Source organism: Poecilia mexicana, unplaced genomic scaffold (assembly GCF_051168715.1).
Source record: "Poecilia mexicana isolate PSO_F unplaced genomic scaffold, ASM5116871v1 scaffold_16, whole genome shotgun sequence".
Classification (NCBI taxonomy): domain Eukaryota; kingdom Metazoa; phylum Chordata; class Actinopteri; order Cyprinodontiformes; family Poeciliidae; genus Poecilia; species Poecilia mexicana.
Window position 1 is genome coordinate 29,291,711 of NW_028263385.1, and position 17,776 is coordinate 29,309,486.

At 37.3% G+C, this 17,776-nt stretch overlaps 1 protein-coding gene across 1 annotated transcript; it reads right to left on the bottom strand.

Annotated features, from left to right (window-relative positions):
- Positions 1–6,337: 6,337 nt before the first annotated feature.
- Positions 6,338–17,188, bottom strand: LOC106911290 (single-minded homolog 1). The gene is made up of 8 exons (XM_088014029.1): positions 16,532–17,188; positions 13,770–13,849; positions 11,850–11,939; positions 11,663–11,771; positions 11,484–11,569; positions 8,281–8,480; positions 7,127–7,233; positions 6,338–6,728 (listed from the first exon to the last, which is right to left on the bottom strand). Exons 1-8 carry the CDS (start codon positions 16,704–16,706, stop codon positions 6,577–6,579), a joined length of 999 nt encoding a protein of 332 aa, XP_087870155.1. The 5' UTR covers positions 16,707–17,188; the 3' UTR covers positions 6,338–6,576.
- Positions 17,189–17,776: the final 588 nt, after the last annotated feature.

The window sequence follows — 17,776 nt, forward strand, 5'->3', positions numbered from 1 at the left end:
GCTATAGTTAATTTCTATCATAACTATAAGTTTCAGGCTCAGGATTTTTTTTTTACTTTAAGCCCTGCATTGTAACTCCACAACTGCAGACAACAACGAGCTAGCCATACAGTAAAGTGAAGTGGAGCGATATATTTATAGTTTTCTCCTCTTACCACAGAAATCACTTATTAATAATCGCAAAATAAACATTAAGCCTAAAACCATACCACTGCAACAAAATGAATGTTCTGCTCTTTGTGTGGGAAATATTTCAGTGTTTTTTAGGGGTGTTGTCAGTTGCTATTAGTGATGGGTCCGGCAACACCGATGCGTCGGCGCATGTGTCAAGGCCATAGACCAAAACCCGTGTCGGTGCGCGTATTGGTTTCAGCAAGTCACGTGACCGATACAGGAACTGTATCGAAATGACGCGCCAAACTGTGTTTATAAGGAAGCGAATCTGTCAAAAGCATTTGCCAAATGAATTCTTGATCTTTTACAGCGTCAACTATGGAGCAGCCTCAAAGGAAAGGTTTGCGCAGTGCGGGACCATTTTGATCATATATTGGAAAATAAATGTGTTTTCATTTTTGTTGTTTCATCCGGTTCTTGTCAGTTTCTACTTGATCTATAAGAATCCAAATTAAGCTGAAATTGACTCTTAGTTTACTTTAATGTTATGTTCTGCAGGTTAAGTGTCGCATATGTTTGACTAAACCGTCTTATTTAAATAAATCTACCTTGTCAATGTTGAGGCAGTATGAGGCCAGTCATGAGAATGAAGTCCCAGATACACCTAGATAAACTCAGATATTCTACAAATTACTCAGTTGCTTTTAATAAATTATTTCACATACAGTGATCCCACGCTATAACGCGGTTCACCTTTCACGGTATTGCTGCTTCGCAGATTTTTTTGTGTAGTATTTTTTCACAGTGTTCTGCGTCCTGATTGGCCGTATGATTGGTAAAAACAGTCTCCGCGCTTCTTCTCTACCTGAGTGCCAATAATGTTACGGTATTTAATACAGATTGGCCATTCAGCAGATGGAAACTGAAACTTTGAATGCCTACTGGAAAAAAAGCTGTGGACAGAGGCAGCGCAAAACCCGACCGGAGGCTCGCTTGACGAGATCCATCGCTCTGCCGTAGATACAGCTGTGAATCTCGCGGGGCAGGTTGGAGGAGACGCTGTAAAGAGATGACTCTGGATCACAGGCCGATTGATGAACATGTACATCCGCTGATCTGAAAACAGGTTTTGTTCTTTGGTTTCAATGTAGAGTATTTATTTATGCTGTGTAATAACTGTAAAAACTAAAGGTAACTACTTCATGGATTTCGCCTATCATGGGTTATTTTCGGAACATAACTCCCAAGAAAAACAAAGATTCGCTGTAAATGTAGTGTTTACTTCATTTTTTTTCTGCAGCAGAAGTTTTGTCAAAAAACCGTAAAAGGCTAAATTTCAAAATGTTGTAAAAACTTTTTCTTTTTTTTAAAAATAAAAATCTGTGGGGGAAAAAAACAGTCCACAAGCATCCTCTTTCTAAACACATTTACTAAAATGTTCACTTTATGGTACATGTGTACATGGTACATTTTTTATTGACTGTATATCAAATATATTTCAAATTTAACTGAAGATATGACATAATACAATATATAATATTCAATAAAATACAAAGACTTAAATTTTATTGTATAGACTATATCATCAAATCACTACGTTGCCTGTAGGAATTTTTAATGTCCAGCAGATGTCAGTATTGAGTGACACACACCGAATCGACAGTTTTGCTATGTGTTGAAACGATACATGACACCTCATCTACCCATCACTAGTTGCTATGGCAACGAGTTCGTGCAGCCTGGCCAATTCAGAGAGCAAGAAAGACGTGGTTTTGAGTTGTACTTTTCCCTTTGCTGTGGAGCATAACACGAAATTAATTATACCTAAATTTCCAAGTTTCATTGTTAACGGAATTATTCTACCGCGGCAGTGCGGCCATGCATGGTATGTAAAAGAATTGTCTTTTTGACCTCCAGCATTTTCTGTATGCACAAAATAAGAAATTTCCTTGTGTAAATAACATGCAGGTGGTCTACATTTGTATATATGATTATGATTAAGTCAGTGCCTCACCAGCTTTGCACCTCACTGATATATATGTATTAAAGAAGCTGCCTAACTGCGCTGCTGGGAACTGTTTGTATGCCGCAGTGTTCCTAAAAGACAGTGTGTCCCACACTGTCTTTTAGGAATAAACTGGTGCAGATCCTGAGTCCAGTGTGACATTGTTTACCCTTTTAACAACTGTTACACAAAGGACCTTCTTCCAGTCTCTCACAGAGTCATTAATATGTTCATTGGCAAATTGGAGGCAGGCCTGGATGGGAGCCTTCTTGAGCAAAGGACCCTTGCATACACTGCAGGCTGTGGTCTCAGCCAGTGGTTTTTTGGAGGCTGTGGTCCCAGCTGCCTTGAGATCATTAACCAGCTCCTCCTGTATGGCTGATCTTTCAACTTTCTCAAGATCAATAAGACTCCATGAGGCGACATCTTGCATGTGGCTCCAGGCCTAGGTTAATTAACAGTAATGTACTTCTTACACTTCCAAATAATTGCACCAACAGTTGTCACCTTCTCATCCAGCTTCTTACTTATGGGTTAGTAACCCATTCCAGTCTTGTGTAGGTCAACAATTTTGTCCCTGACATCTTTAGACAGCTCTTTAGTCTTGCCCATGGTGGAGATGTTGGCATGTCACTGAGTCTGTTGGCAGGTGACCTTTTATGCAGGTGACAATTAGGAACAGGTGCCTCTAATCCAGGTAACGACTTCACTGAGGGTGTGTCAGTGGTCTGTGGCAACCAATGTTAGTCATTGTTGTTAGGGGATGAAATACCTATTTCACTCAATGAAATGCAAATTATTTTTTATTTAAATATCATTTAATTTTCTAGAGTGTCTTCTTGATATCCCATCTCTCACTTTTAAAATAAAACTACCATAAAAATCATAGACTGTTTAATTATTTGTCAGAGAACAAACTTTCAAAATCAGTGACGTGTGGTCAGGGGAGGCAGGTGAGGCAGAGCCTCACCTGTCATCATGGAAAAATAATATATAATAATAATAAAATCATTTATAAAGATATTTTTACCTTGTGGTTTGAACAATAAAGTACCTATTTTCTATTTCATTTAACCAAATCTGATTTTTTTTCCTTCAAAATCACTGAATTTTCGCATTTTCACATTCAAATGCTCAGAAGCGAAGCCGGTGAGGCAGCAGTGAGCTGAGCCTCACCTGGGATTGCGCAACCTCTCACTAACTGCACCGGTTGCTTTTCTATGAGAGCATGCTCCTCCTGTCTGTACGCCACCAATAAAATGGTTAAAAACATTTAACGTATAAACTGATTTTCCATAATTTAGCTTATGTCTTTAATGTACTGTTTTTATTGTCACTAACTGTGTGTAACGTGTTTCGTGTGCTGAGGAGCGATCAGAAACGGCAGAGAACAGATTCGAGGTGAGGCAGGCAGTTCTCGTGCCTCATCGCTGGGGGCGCTCATGATCCCATACATTGTGACTCCACAACTGCAGAGTAAGAGACAGTAACAGAGCTAGCCATACAGTAGCTGTGCTGATAGAGAGAGCAAGAAAGACGTGGTTTTGAGTTGTACTTTAACGGTTTCTCCCTTTGCTGTTAAGCACAGCACGAAATTAATAATATCTACATGTCTAAGTTTTATTGAGATAACGGAATTATTCTGCGGCGGCGGCGCGGCTGAGCATCACATGTTAAAGAATAGTCTTTTTGCCCTCCAGCATTGTACGCATGCGCGAAATTTCCTTATGTAAACAATAACATACAGGGGGTCTAGATTTGTAAATAATTAAGTCGGTGCCTCTCCAGCTATGAACTTCACCTCTGACCCGAGCTCAGAGGATGAAACAGACCACCCACAGAAGGGAATTATATATATATATATATATATATATATATATATATATATATATATATATATATATATATATATATATATATATATATATATATATATATATATATACATATTTGATATCAGTAAGGGCACCTTAAAATATATTCTAAATTCTAAAACTGACAGGCAACCAATGCAGAGACAAACAGGAAGACAGGAAGCTGTCTTCCTGTTTGTAAACAGCATTCTAGCAGCTTTTCTGAAGTAGCTGTAATGGAGCCAATATTACTTTAGGAAGACCAAAAGGCATAACATAACAATAACCTATTCTACTAAGCTTGACATAAACTCTCTCCATTTGACTGTGAGAGAAATGGTGGCTGTGGAAGATCTCTAAACCTGGGGCATGAGAGTGGAGGCTATCAGGGCTAAACACACAGCAGGAGTTCACAATCAGGTGAAGTGCCTCCATCCCCTGCGTTATCGAACACTGCATACTCTTAAGCTACTGCGCAAATTAGCTCTAGATATCACTATCTACTGCATTGCTTTATCTTTTCTTGTATGTGTTATGCAAAGAGAGAAACGATAAACACTGATAGAAAAATGCCTCGTTTTCAGTTCAGTTTAGAGAAATAGTAAGAACATTGAGAGGAGGAAAATAAGGATTCACTCGTGGTACAGTAAGTTGGAGCCCATAAACACTCATCAACTTTACAACCTATTAATTAGAAGGCTATCAACACAAAGCTGTTGGAATTTATTGTAGGAGGTGGAGAAAACATATGCCACCTCTGAATGCAGCCAGCCATGCTGCTTACTGGAGGGTTTTATGGGTTTTATTTGTCCTTGTGTTCTCTTGTACATCTGTGAAATATGCTCATTGGAATGGGGATAAAAGAAAGAAGTAACAGTACAGAAAAATATCTCTTCCACATATAGCAGTATGGACTATGTAGAAAAAGATTGCTGGTTAATTTTTGAATCTGCATGAAAACACATTACAACTGAACTGCTACTGCTAGATAAAAACAGCCTCCATCTGCAGACAGTCTTCAGCTCCTGCCCCCATATTTACAACTGAGCTGCCAGGAGAATATGCCACAGGAGAGCTCCCACTAATGTCAAAGCCAACACATAAGCATGTTCAGCAAACTCTGTAACAGAGGCTGCACTTTGAGGTAACAGAAGAATATCTGCAGTTATATCTGCAATTTTCTCTGTTTCCAGTTTGCTTTAGTCTTCAGCAGGAGAAATTAAAACAACATGAACAGAAATGAGTTTAAAACTTTTGCCATGTTTTTGCTAAGTACTTGCTTGCAGAATGCATGTAATTCTTTAAAATTATCTTATTGGTTCTCAGCAAGGGTTTGCATAAATTCATTACATTTACTCATTATCTTCTCAATCATTGAATGACAGTACACAGTAATCTCAGCCATCCCTGTCTACTCTGTGGATATATCTGACATCTTACACCCACTACGTTCACACATACTGCTTGTGCAGTTTATTTATATAGTTTCACATCTGCAATAAAAAGAAATATTTAATTTCCTTGCTTATCATCAATACTTTCTCACTGACAGTCATTTAAAGGGGCAGTGTTATATATTTTCCAGGGTTAGGGTTAGGTTCCTCTTCTTTCCGACACTCCACCTTCAGGAAACCAATCACAATGTTCCTTCATAAAAAATTTAACAATGTTTTCACCAGCGTTCCGCTGAGAAGTAGTTTGTATGATGAGTTCAGTAGATGCACATTTCCACCAGGTGTCTGCTAATTCCTGCTGCCACTAGTCTGAAGAGGCAGAGTGGGGGAGTTGCAGGGAAAGGCTGATCTATGAGGTGGAATGGTTGCCAAGGAGATTAAAGGATTTCTCAAACTTGCATGAAAGAATCAAAGCAACACTCCACATATATTTTTGATGAGGGAATAAAATCATAACATAATGCAAAAGCTAAGAAAAAGTCAATTTTACATAATACTGCCTGCATGAGGCAGGTTCTGGATTCTTAACCGTTTTAAGAATCAACTAAATTATTTTTAAAGACATCAAATGAAACTTTCACCACACCTAACCAAAATACCAATGAAAGAACTCTGATACAGTGCTAAGCCTGTATCAGACTTAGCACTGTTTGCACTTTGATGTTTGCATCAAAGTGCAAACCATTCTGAGTGATGCATCAACAAACAGCTGCTTCTTTAACTTATCATTTCTGTTTCTAATCTGACTAATTTATTTATTAAAAAACTGTACTCAATATTTAATTTAGAAATTGAAGTAAGACTTTAAGGTCTTTTTAAGCCTGGTCTTAAATTTCACTCTTAGAACTTGCTCTGCCAGCTGTTTCTTTGGTCCATTCTTATTCAGGAAGGAATGCGCATCATCAAGAAACCTCAGGCAGAGAGTGCAAGTTGAATGTAAACATCTCTACAATAAAGTTTCAGATCAAGTTTGAATTCAAAGCAACACTCCACGTAAAAAGAGTAACACTCTTTTTTTTAAAGATCAAACTCAAACAACTCAGTGTTTCACCAAGTCTTTTGCGAGGAAACATCTCACCAGCTTCTTAACATAGCACAATTGACTCTTAACAGACATTAAAAAGTATGGTTCCAGGAGCTGGGACAACACTTACGTAAGGACATAGTTGACGCTGACGATGCAGTGAGGTCGGGATGAGCGGCTGTTGTGCACAATAGTTGCATAACTCTGAACCCAGACCCAACCACCTTGTTTGGCCAAGAAACGGTAGTATCTTGTTGTGACTTGACCTTTCACCAATACTACAAGGAGAAGGAAAGGAGTCAGCCATGTGGTGAAGATCAACACACACAATAAAAGTACATTAGATCTGATGGGTATTTATGGCGAAGACTATCAAAGATAACATAGATGAGCTATAAAACTAGTACTACAGTATTAACTTGCTCTCTGCATCTCAACTGGCTGGAGATGTTTAAAAATGACACACAAACATATACACAAAGTCATGACACTCATAATCAGTTGGTGCAGTGCCGCAGCAACTACTTCTAGTAACAAACAGCAATTAAATGAAAAATTGTATATATTTCTTAATGTCCTCGTATAATAAAAAGTAATGTAATATCCAACAGCATTTTAAAGCTGTAAATGATTTTGTTCTCTACAGAAGAAGAAACTGAATTAAATCCAAACTTACACAAATTATGTGCATAGCGCAGGTGGAAAGAGTCACAGATGTGGACATGATGATAGAGAGTCTTCTCTATGAGATCCTGAGGCTCATAGCCTGTTAGCTCTGCAACTCTGAAGAAGACAACACAAGAATGATTTCATTACATGGAATGACCCACATTAAAGGGAGCTGTTACTTCTTCTGAAAAGACAAACCATTTAGCTCTGATAATACGCGGTAAAACATTTGAGCCACTTTTAGTTGTGTGTACCATCTTCAACTCTTTAAGTCAAATAAATTTAGCGAGTTTTAGATTTTGAACCTAAATGTATGAGTCTGAAGGATAAAGGGTAAACGAAGTTGTGTTAACTTTTTATTAATTTTGTCAAACCTCCAAGTGTTGAATAGACTAGAGTTTTTAGGTTAGCACTTAAAAAAATGAAAGAAGAAAAAGATGGGAGTGAGAACTATTTCCCAGTGTGCTTAGTGGCATGTTTTTGTATCTTGTGTCCCTCCGTGATTGAGATGGAAGTGTGTTACATTGATCTGGCTTTTGTGTGTTATTAAGGCAAATGTTTACTTTAATGCCACTGACAGTTTCCAAAGCTTAAGGATAATGTCCTGTTAACACTGCATGTTTTTGAGCTTAATTCATTGTGATGTTTAATAAAATTCATGAAATTTTGTTCATGCAATTTGAAACAAGAATTTTAATTATTCTAAAGTGAAATAAGTAGTTATTTTAACTTGATATTGTGAGTGAACATAATAGAGAAATATATGCTTTTCAGGTGAGGGCAATTATTTGGTTTAATTTGCAGCATTAAGTTAAAACTCACAATTCAAGATTAGTGAATTTAAAAACCAATGTTTAGACAACTTGCCTCTTGTTAAACCAACTTCATGAACTTTAATTTCTGAGTTAAAACCGATGCAATTTTCTTGTTGACTTAAATTGCATTTTCAAGGCAGTAGGTGGACCTTCATTTTCTAGTTAAACCACCTTCAAACTTTTTACATTGCAGTTTTATGTCCTCATGTGTCTAAGTTCAGCACATCAACAAGTTATATAATAATTACTCTGCTTTAAATATTATACTTTAGTCACAATAATTGACATTAATATGTATCCAAGTGTGTACAGGCAGATTGTCTTCACCATAGAAGAAAGAGCACACCGTGAGTCAAGGAAGATTAGTTTCATGTCCAGGCTGGCTCTGAACATGAACATGTTGCAGTGCAGTTTGATTTCTGTTACAGCGCTGGGTGGTAACGAGTGACCAACGGCCACCAGACCGATGTTCTGATAGCAGCCGTCAAATGGAGACATGTCCAGGCTGTACTGACGGATCTTCAGGTAGCCACTGCAGTGGATCACCTGGACCAGAGGAGTCACACACAAAATCATACATCAGGCACTTTAATTCAGAAGAATAAGAAAAAAAGAGCATGCTTGTGGTATTTATAAATATTCCAGTTAATTTATTTATATCGACCATTAATAAAATGGCATCTCAGAGTTAATCCTTGTGGATCAATAGCAACAATGATGACACTTTTGTCAATATCTATAGTTAGACGTGAAGTTAGACTCAGACACAGCAGCACTCGTTTCTTTTATGCAGGAAGTACAAAACTATACCAAATCCACCTACATAATAACTAAACCAAAAGTATTAACAATACATTTAGGTTGTTAATGATAATTAAATTATTGACAATGGCTTTCATTTATGGCACAGTGCCATTATAAAGAGTAGATTGTAAGTGTGCTGTACTAATATTTAAACATAACTGAAATCTAATTAGTGATGTCCCAATCTGATAACGTCATCAAAAATTGGCCTGATCACGTGGTTTCAGAATCCGGTGTTAATCCCAATCAGGGATCGGATACATATTCATTTTAGGCACACATGGAATAATACTAAATTTAATTTTATTTCTATTTTTCTGATGTTTGTTGTGAAGCACTTTAGTCACCTGAGGCTGTTTCAAAAGTGCTATATAAATAAACGTTGACTTGAATTACAGTCAGTATATACAGTTACGTGATACAGAGTCAGACTGTCTCGAAACAACATGTGCCTGGCAATTTGCAGTAGTGACAGCCGTAAAGCGAAGCAGAACATAGCATCAGCTTGAAGCAAAGTACTGCTGCAAATTGATGGCAATTTGCAGTTTGCACAGCAACAGTGCAAATTGCACTGTTGCTGTATCAGATCCTTTTAGCGACTTTTTTCAAAAGAGTGAGAAACATAGGTGCTTTCTCTGGTTTATTTTAGACTTTGGCAACTAAATGAAAAACAAAGCCTTGATAGTACTGTTAGAATGATTATGTGTTACCACTCTTACATTACTATTTTGTTTTTCATTTAAAGGTTTTAGCTCCCTTAGAGATAGGGTGAGAAGCTCGGTCATCCGGGAGGGACTCAGAGTAGAGCCGCTGCTCCTCCACGTCGAGAGGAGTCAGTTGAGGTGGCTTGGGCATCTGGTTAGGATGCCTCCTGGACGCCTCCCTGGTGAGGTGTTCCGGGCACGTCCCACTGGGGGGAGGCCCCGGGGAAGACCCAGGACACGTTGGAGGGACTATGTTTCTCTGCTGGCCTGGGAACGCCTTGGGATTCCCCCGGCAGAGCTGGAAGAAGTGGCCGGGGAGAGGGAAGTCTTGGCCTCCCTTCTGAAGCTGCTGCCCCCGTGACCCGATCCCGGATAGGTGGCAGAAAATGGATGGATGGATGGATGGATGGATGGATGGATGGATGGATGGATGGATGGATGGATGGATGGATGGATGGATGGATGGATGGATGGATATTAGCTTTTTACTGTGTGCAAACCAACACTATGTTGAAACTTGTGACCCACACTTACAGAATATCTCTGTAGCATGATTATCTCTAACAACAGAATGTTCCCCCGTCCTGGTGGGAAATCGCCCTCATGAGAAAGGACTAGATGACCCATGTGCAGAGACAAAACTTGCTTTTCCTTTGTATCTCTCCCTTCCCTGCTAATAAAAGACAAGCTCTAACTGAAGGGTTTCAGAACACATGGTGAGCAGTTTGTAGTAGTTTGCTATCTTCTTTTGCAAAAGCTTCGTTGAAAACTAAATAACGTTGTCTGTGGTTCTTTTGTATGTAGGTTAAGAAAATACCTATCAAGTACTGCACTTAGAATGAGAGTTGAGAGCGGCAGTGAGCCCCTCACACTTACAGAGAACTTGATGCAGCAGTGCAGAGAGGAGACCCACTCATTCCGCTTTGCAGTGGAATCATACATGCAAACGGTACTGGTGATCCTGTTCTAAATTAAATATAATGTAAATATAGTTTTTCATTTTGTCAAATGTTAATTTTAACCAAAACTGCTGCACCAAAACAAAATATCTGCTCTTGACTTACACAGCCCCAGTGTTCTGTTAAATGATAAATAAAGTAGATCCTTTGTCTTTTTCTTTGCTCTTTATTTTTTAAATGTATTTTAGAAATATTGGGCCTTGGGCTTCAGGATTTAGCCCAATACTCAAAATAAAATGACTCAGGGGCAAAAAAAAATGATGGGGACATTAGGTTTATAAAGTATTATAAAGTGTTGACATGCTTTATAATGAAGTATGTCAAAACTAAATTTCCTTGGCAGAGTGATCGTCACTAAAGTATTTTTTTACTACAATAAACTAGACATTGTACTAATTCTTGTGTAATTGTTCTTGTTCTTGTGCTATATAAATAAAGGGATTTTTAGGAAAATTTTTAAGTTTATGCTTAAAAATTAAACCATGTTCAGACTGCAAATGAAAAAGATAGATAAGCTTGTACAAATAAAGGGTTTGTGGGCTTTTTATCATTAGTGTTCCAGCATCTATTAAATAATTGTGGCGCACAGTAGGAAAATGTCAGGAAGGCCTTGCAAGCTCATCACCAATAAGATAATCAAACTACCAGTGGAATAAAAGGAGTTATAAAAAGGGTTTGGTTGCTGAAATGCCAATAAAGATTTTTCTATTGATTATTGAGAAGGCTATAAATAACACCCATCATGACATTTTTAAAATAAAATGTAACTACTAAAACACATAAATTAGTTTTTCAAAGTTGACACTGCTTCAGTATTGTTTCATCATATCTTGAGAGATGTCTGTTTCATTTCCTGCAAGAAATAAATTTTCATCTCACAACAATTTGAAATCTAAATGAAGATGGTATAACAAATTTTAAGTTTCAATATATTGCTTTTTTTATTTTTCATATTCTCTTGGGAGCCTAATATACATCCCTTTGTCTTACTCCAGGTGTCCTCATCCTGTAGGTTGTGGGGTACATAAAAGAACAAAGAACCAAGCAGCGTTATGAGTGGTTCAGCAGTGTGACTGTTGTACCTTGTAGCCTCCACAGGTTAGACCAGCATTTCTTTTAGCCAGGACACATTTCATTCTTAGGAAGAAGGAGTGCTCCATCTCATACTCTGCAAAGACGTATAAACTGTGAAGTTATTCATGTTGTGCAGTAAGTTCATGACTCACATTTTGCAAAACTGCAGGGTTGCATGAGAGATTACCTTGTATAAAATGGGAATGGTAAGGTTGGTGGACTGTGAGGACCGCTGTCATTTCATCATGGTCTGATGGATGAATGTATTCATAAATGCTGTTTCCTGTCAACTCTACCTGTTGAAGGGAACATTCAGCTCTGACCTGGGATGTGAAAGGACCATTGGGTAACAGAACAGACTTTTAAAAACTAACCTGTGATAGACCCAAGTGCACTGACGCTGTCTCTGAGATATACATTATTTTTCCATCTGGAGCAACCACAAAAATGAATCCATCTAATGTCTGGAAGAAAAAAAAAGACTACTATCAGACCAAGACTAATATTTTTTTTTTCCTGAAAAAAAGTCAAGTGCCTTTTTATCAATAAAATATCACATTTATTATTAAAATTTCATAGCAGGTGTCACAATAGAAAGACTTACAACAGTACAGCTGTCAAAATAATAAGGCATCAAACACTGAAACAGTGGGTAACACTTTATATGAAGGGGGTTGAATAAGACTGACATGACACTTTCATAAACATGACATATCACATGTCATGAACATGAATAAGTCTTCATGAATATTTATGAAAGCGTCATTCAGTAAATTATGACACTTTTAATACAAAGTTGACATTATTCAAAATGCCTTTGTTATGAGAACTTGACATTAACCAAGAAATCATTACTGTTTAAACTTTACCTTTAATAACATAGTTACCTAATTTTTAAAGTGCAATCAGTAATACTTTTATAACAAATTTATATCAGTAATGATTTCAACTTCAGCTTTTTAAGTCTGACATTAATGCTTCATTTTTAGATCATGGGTTAGATCAATTTACATTTTTTTAGACGTTCAAGAAATCCTGTCTAAAAAGTGGTTGTTAAATGTCCAGTATTAATCAGACTGAGAGTCCTGTTGTTAGCTGATCATTTTTGAGTTCTTCCCAGTAAAAATCAATAGGCCCTTGGCTCCAAATATTGTTGATGAATCTAATTTCTTTCACATATTTTGGTAACACTCATAATGTTTTTCTTTTTTTCTATTTATTTTTTTGTTGTGACGTGTGTTTAACTGTTAATAGAAAAACTGTACTGTCTCTTGAAAATGAGGTTTTTAATTTCAATATTTTGTCAAAAAAGGTTAAACATGCATTTTATTAAAATAAAGTTAACTGTAAGAAATATCAGTTTCTCAGATTTACTTTTTTTCAGAGCTAGAGTCAGCCTGATGAGTAAAGTTTTATTTTCACTGCCTGTCTGCAGATTTTTATGCAGGTTTATACTGCATACGTTTAAATTCTCAAGTTAAAATTGGTCAGTGAGAAGTACTGACATTGTGTTATTGCCATGCACATAGTATTTCAGTCAGTCTTATTTGCAGATTATTTGGAATTATTGTTAAAATAATGCAAGTTATATGACGAACGTTTGTTCCCTTAACCTGGAAATTTGTTATTGCAATATTATTTCAAACTGATTAATTTATGTCATGTTTCTGATGTGATTATTTTTGTATTATGGCAGAGGTTGTACAGTTGGTGACTTTCAGAGTTATTCCATGTCAGGGTTAGTTACATGCCAAAATAGTTAATAGAAAATAGTTTGTCATGAAAATCCATTGCGCCATTCTTAACTATTTGTTTAGCAAACTGCCTGTTTGCATAACTATCAGTGTACTCACTTCACCTTACTCAGAGGTCCTCTCCTTCCAGCAGTGAAGTTTGTTTTAATGTTTAAGGTGAGAATGTATTATTGACACATCGTTCAAATCAGTACCAGACAATCTTTATTTTTAGTTTCTCCTTTTTGTTAGCCTGCAGCCCTGCAGATGTATTCCATTGTGTTGCTGCTGATGTGAGGGGGGAGCAGGACATGCATGATGTGTGCGTGACCAGGAATGTGTTCAACTCATTTCACTCTCAAAGCAAGGAGAATGAAGGCAGCAGGAGGCAGATGGTGACAGCTACCAAGCCCCCCTCCATACACACAGTCCATCCAGCTTGGCTTAACAACATCAACAATAATAATAATAATAATAATAATAATAATAATAATAATAATAATAATAATAATAATAATAATAATCTTTCAATGTACTACAAGTGAAGCCTTCAGGCAGTACCTGTAAAAGATGGGAGCCTAATTCCAGGCTGACACCATCCAGAGAGCTGCGGCTCACATGACCCCAGGACTCCCCAAGGCCTGCAGGAAGATAGTTAACATACAAGAATAGTTACTAAAACACACAAGAGAGAAATCTCTATGAGTGGACAAAAAGAAGGTGTCTTCTTTGTCTTTTTGAAAACAAATAAGACACTGATAGTTTCTGCAGCAACTATCAGAAATTAAACTGTATGTTATGGTGGCAAAATAAATAGTTAAATGGGACCTACAGTTGTGTGAGTCGCTGATGTGTTGTTATAAAGAAAATGCTTTACAAATACTGTATAATCTTCCGGAACTGCAGCACTGCAAACCCATGTGAAATTTACAGTGAAGTCAAGAAAGCCTGCAGGAGTAAAGTCAGCCTGATTGTCTTTCAACTAGCTTTGTCTTTATATATGTATGAATCTTCAGCAGAGTAAACACGCAACAATTACCTTTTCTGAAACGAAACAGATCTCAGATGAAGTAAGGCCTGGAAAGTGAATGCGCTGCAGCGCTGCGCATTGAGATGTAAATCCCGATCTGCAGAGTAAACAAGCGGCGTGCCGCGGACACAGAGCTCCACTGCACGCCGTGTACCAGCTAGAATGCACTGAAGGCTTGGAGAATAATCCAGCAAAATAAATAAATAAATAATAATTAAAAAAAATAAAATAAATAATAATAATAATAATAATAATAATAATAAAAACTAGCACCGACTAAACACACACAGAGAGCGGGAGAAACAACACTCAACACTTGAAAGAGAAATAAATAATAAAGTTTTTATAAAGCAGCTCAGTAGCATAATAATAATAATAATAATAATAATAATAATAATAATAATAATAATAATAATAATAATAACAGAACTCAAGACTAGAAATAATTTCTGACTTGCTGCAAAGGAGTTAAAAAATGCTAAACAGTTAGGCTCATTTGTGGACTCACCTGAATTCATCAACACATTATAGGCATTATAAGAATAATCTGTTAACACTAAAGCTCTTCTAAGGAGGGTGTTTGACGTTATCAATGATTTAGGTACAAAACAAACAAACAAACAAGCAAAAAAAAAAAAAAAGTTAAAAATGACTGAATAAAATTGGCGTAGCTTCACAACTACTAACAAATCTATAAAATAAAAGCGATCAACCCAACAAAATGCAAGACTCTAGAAAAAGGAGGGAGAAAAAATATACCGTATCAACATTATATTTAATATTTTTGTTTCAAGAGACGCAAATACACGCAAATACTTTAAAATAAGAAATGGCATGCTACACAATAACATTATATAACAATATTAATAATAACATAATTATGAACTTATGGCTAAATAAATGTCAGGGTCCGCACATGCGATGAATAAGCGCTCCAAGCAGCCGCCTGTCAGATGATAGCAGCAGTATGAGAAACAGAAAATCACTCTGGATGTGGACGATTTCATGGTGAAATGGAGGAGAAAACATTCTTCCACTTTAAGCCTTTACTAGAAAAGTTTCAAGAAAGAAACCTCGCCCAAATGCTATTAAGATCAACGATGAAGAAATAATTTCTCTTTCTGAAATGACTTGATTATTTATTTATTTACTCACTTATTTGTATGCATCATTTTACTTTTTAATTGACTTTCACCTAATCAAACAGTTGTGTAAGTAAAAAAAAATTAACAACAAATGAACAAAAACAATAAATGCATTCATTATTTTTAACCGTATGAATTTAGGCGAACTCGGTCAACCAAACATGGGTGGCTGTAGACTAATTTAACAGCGACACCTCTTAAAACAAGCTAACAAAGTTCATTAAGGGCATTTAAATTATGTTTCTGCCTTTTTTTTTTCTGTACCTTTGTGCATGTTAGGCTGGGAAGTGAGATGGTGTGAGAGCTGCGCACCACTTTAAAACAGTAGAGCTCATTTAACGAAGGACTGAGGGCTAACTACTGAAAGCTGTGCAGGTAGCCCAGCGCTGCCACACAACAAGCAGCAGCACACAAAAAATGCAGTGAGGGACTCGAGTCCCTCACTGCATATTTTAGCAGTACACAGCATGACTGTAATGGGGTAGCTCCAAATAACAGAAGGGTAAGATTACCCTCATCAGCATGTTTAAACAACTATAGTCCAGATAGACATGCACTATGCTCCAGGATCATAACATCAGATTACCTCTAATAATTTTGCCAATCAATAGAACGCACATTTCCTGCAGAAGCCAATCTTTATATTTCAACATAAAGGGCTATATAGTGCCGCTATCATGCCAAGGTTTTCTTTGTGTTCATCTTCTTGATTCATTATCAACAACTTCATTGCTACAAGGCTCTATGTGTTCATGGATCACACGTGTAGATCACATAATATCAATGGCCCCATGAACGTCACGCAGGACGGGGGCTCATTTCTTATTTTTTCTGATCGGCATAGTGATTGCCCCCCCCCACACACACACACACACATATTTATATATATAATAACTGACCACCTTTTAGGAGCTTTGGCAACTTTTAGCATGCTTCCACTGTTTTAACGATTTATCTTTGGTAATGAGCTCCAATTCTGAGGTTTGAAGGTGTACTGTCCAATAAAATAGATTTTACAAAGTTTTGTACTGGTGTACTAAAAACAGTAGCAATAGTTGCATAATCGGAAGAAATATTTATTTGGATAATGGCCACTTTTGTTTGCTCTGTGGTGTTTTGCGTGGAAGTATCGCAGCCAGGCCTCTTACCCTCAGGAAACACGGTTCTCATCTTCAGGTAGCTGGTTGTCAGGCGGATGATTGAGGCTTTATCCAGTTGGGAGGTGATGGCAGAAGGAAGCGGCAGCAGCTTGGCCAGTTCGTAAAACTCACTGTTTTCCTTCTCCCGACGCGTCCGGGCCGCATTTTTGGATTTTTCCTTCATGTTGGCGGTGTGTTCCGGTCCGGTGCGGCCCTCTCCCTTCTAAGTCGATTTGCGCTTACCCATGTCCTGCTCTGGAAGCGACATCTCCCCCGTTCTCGGCCTAAACCCCACAGCAGACGGCGCGCGGAGCTCTCTTTACGTTTACAGGTGTTCCTGATAGTTCACGACCCATGAGACCAAAGTACTTCTTACGTCCCTTCTATTGAGGGATTATTCATTATTTGGTGACACCGAAGAACTCAACGCACACTGAGATCCATCACACCTGGTGCGAAACTTGCATGAACAACCGAGGAAAATGCCTACAAGAGGAAGAAAAAAAAAAGAAAAAAAAAGAAAATTCATCAACAAATTAAATGAGTTTTCCGGCTATCTTAATACAAGAACATAAACACATTGAGCCGCAGCTGAAATAGAGGTAAGCATGAGATTACAACCTAACGGCCGATTGAATTGAATAATATCCCAGACTACAGTGAAAATCTTTTCCTTACCTCAATGCAGACTTTATGGCTAGCTTCTACTGGAGGGCCTGCTGGAGCCGTTGGAGTCCGCACGCAACCTCCATCTAGCACAAAGCTCCTGGTAGGATTCTGTGGTCAGAAGCGCAGCTACAGTTTCTTTTGAGACAGTGGGAGACACGCCCTCTGAAAACAACATAGATGGTATTGGACAATTGCTTACGCTCAGCGATTGTCTATTGGTTATTCTTTAAAACACCTCGTGGTTCAAGGTGAAAAAGTGAAAACCGAAATTGGCCACTTGGTTCTCTTACTTTAAAAAAAAATACAGTTCATTTATTTTCAGTCACGTTTATTTCTTTAGGGCACTCAATATTTTGACCATTATTTCGTGAACTAGCGACTATGATTATTGACGCTAGTTCACTTCTTAAAGAAGTTAAATAAGTACATCTGATATATCTGTCTCAAGAGTTGTTTTTTTAAATACACACATTATCTATAAAACATTCTTTATAAACTGCTTCCAGCAGTAACAGTTATACTATATCTAGTTCACACAAGGTTTTATATATATATATATATATATATATATATATATATATATAT

Bases quoted from the DNA above. Each gene is read 5' to 3' on its own strand.
- LOC106911290 (XM_088014029.1), bottom strand. From the start codon at position 16,706: ATGAAGGAAAAATCCAAAAATGCGGCCCGGACGCGTCGGGAGAAGGAA. The intron at 11,570-11,662 runs GTAATCTCTCAT...ACGTCTTTGCAG, and splicing joins CCATTCCCATTTTATACAAG to AGTATGAGATGGAGCACTCC. The intron at 7,234-8,280 runs GTGTGCTCTTTC...TGTCTTCTTCAG, and splicing joins CTAATCTTCCTTGACTCACG to AGTTGCAGAGCTAACAGGCT.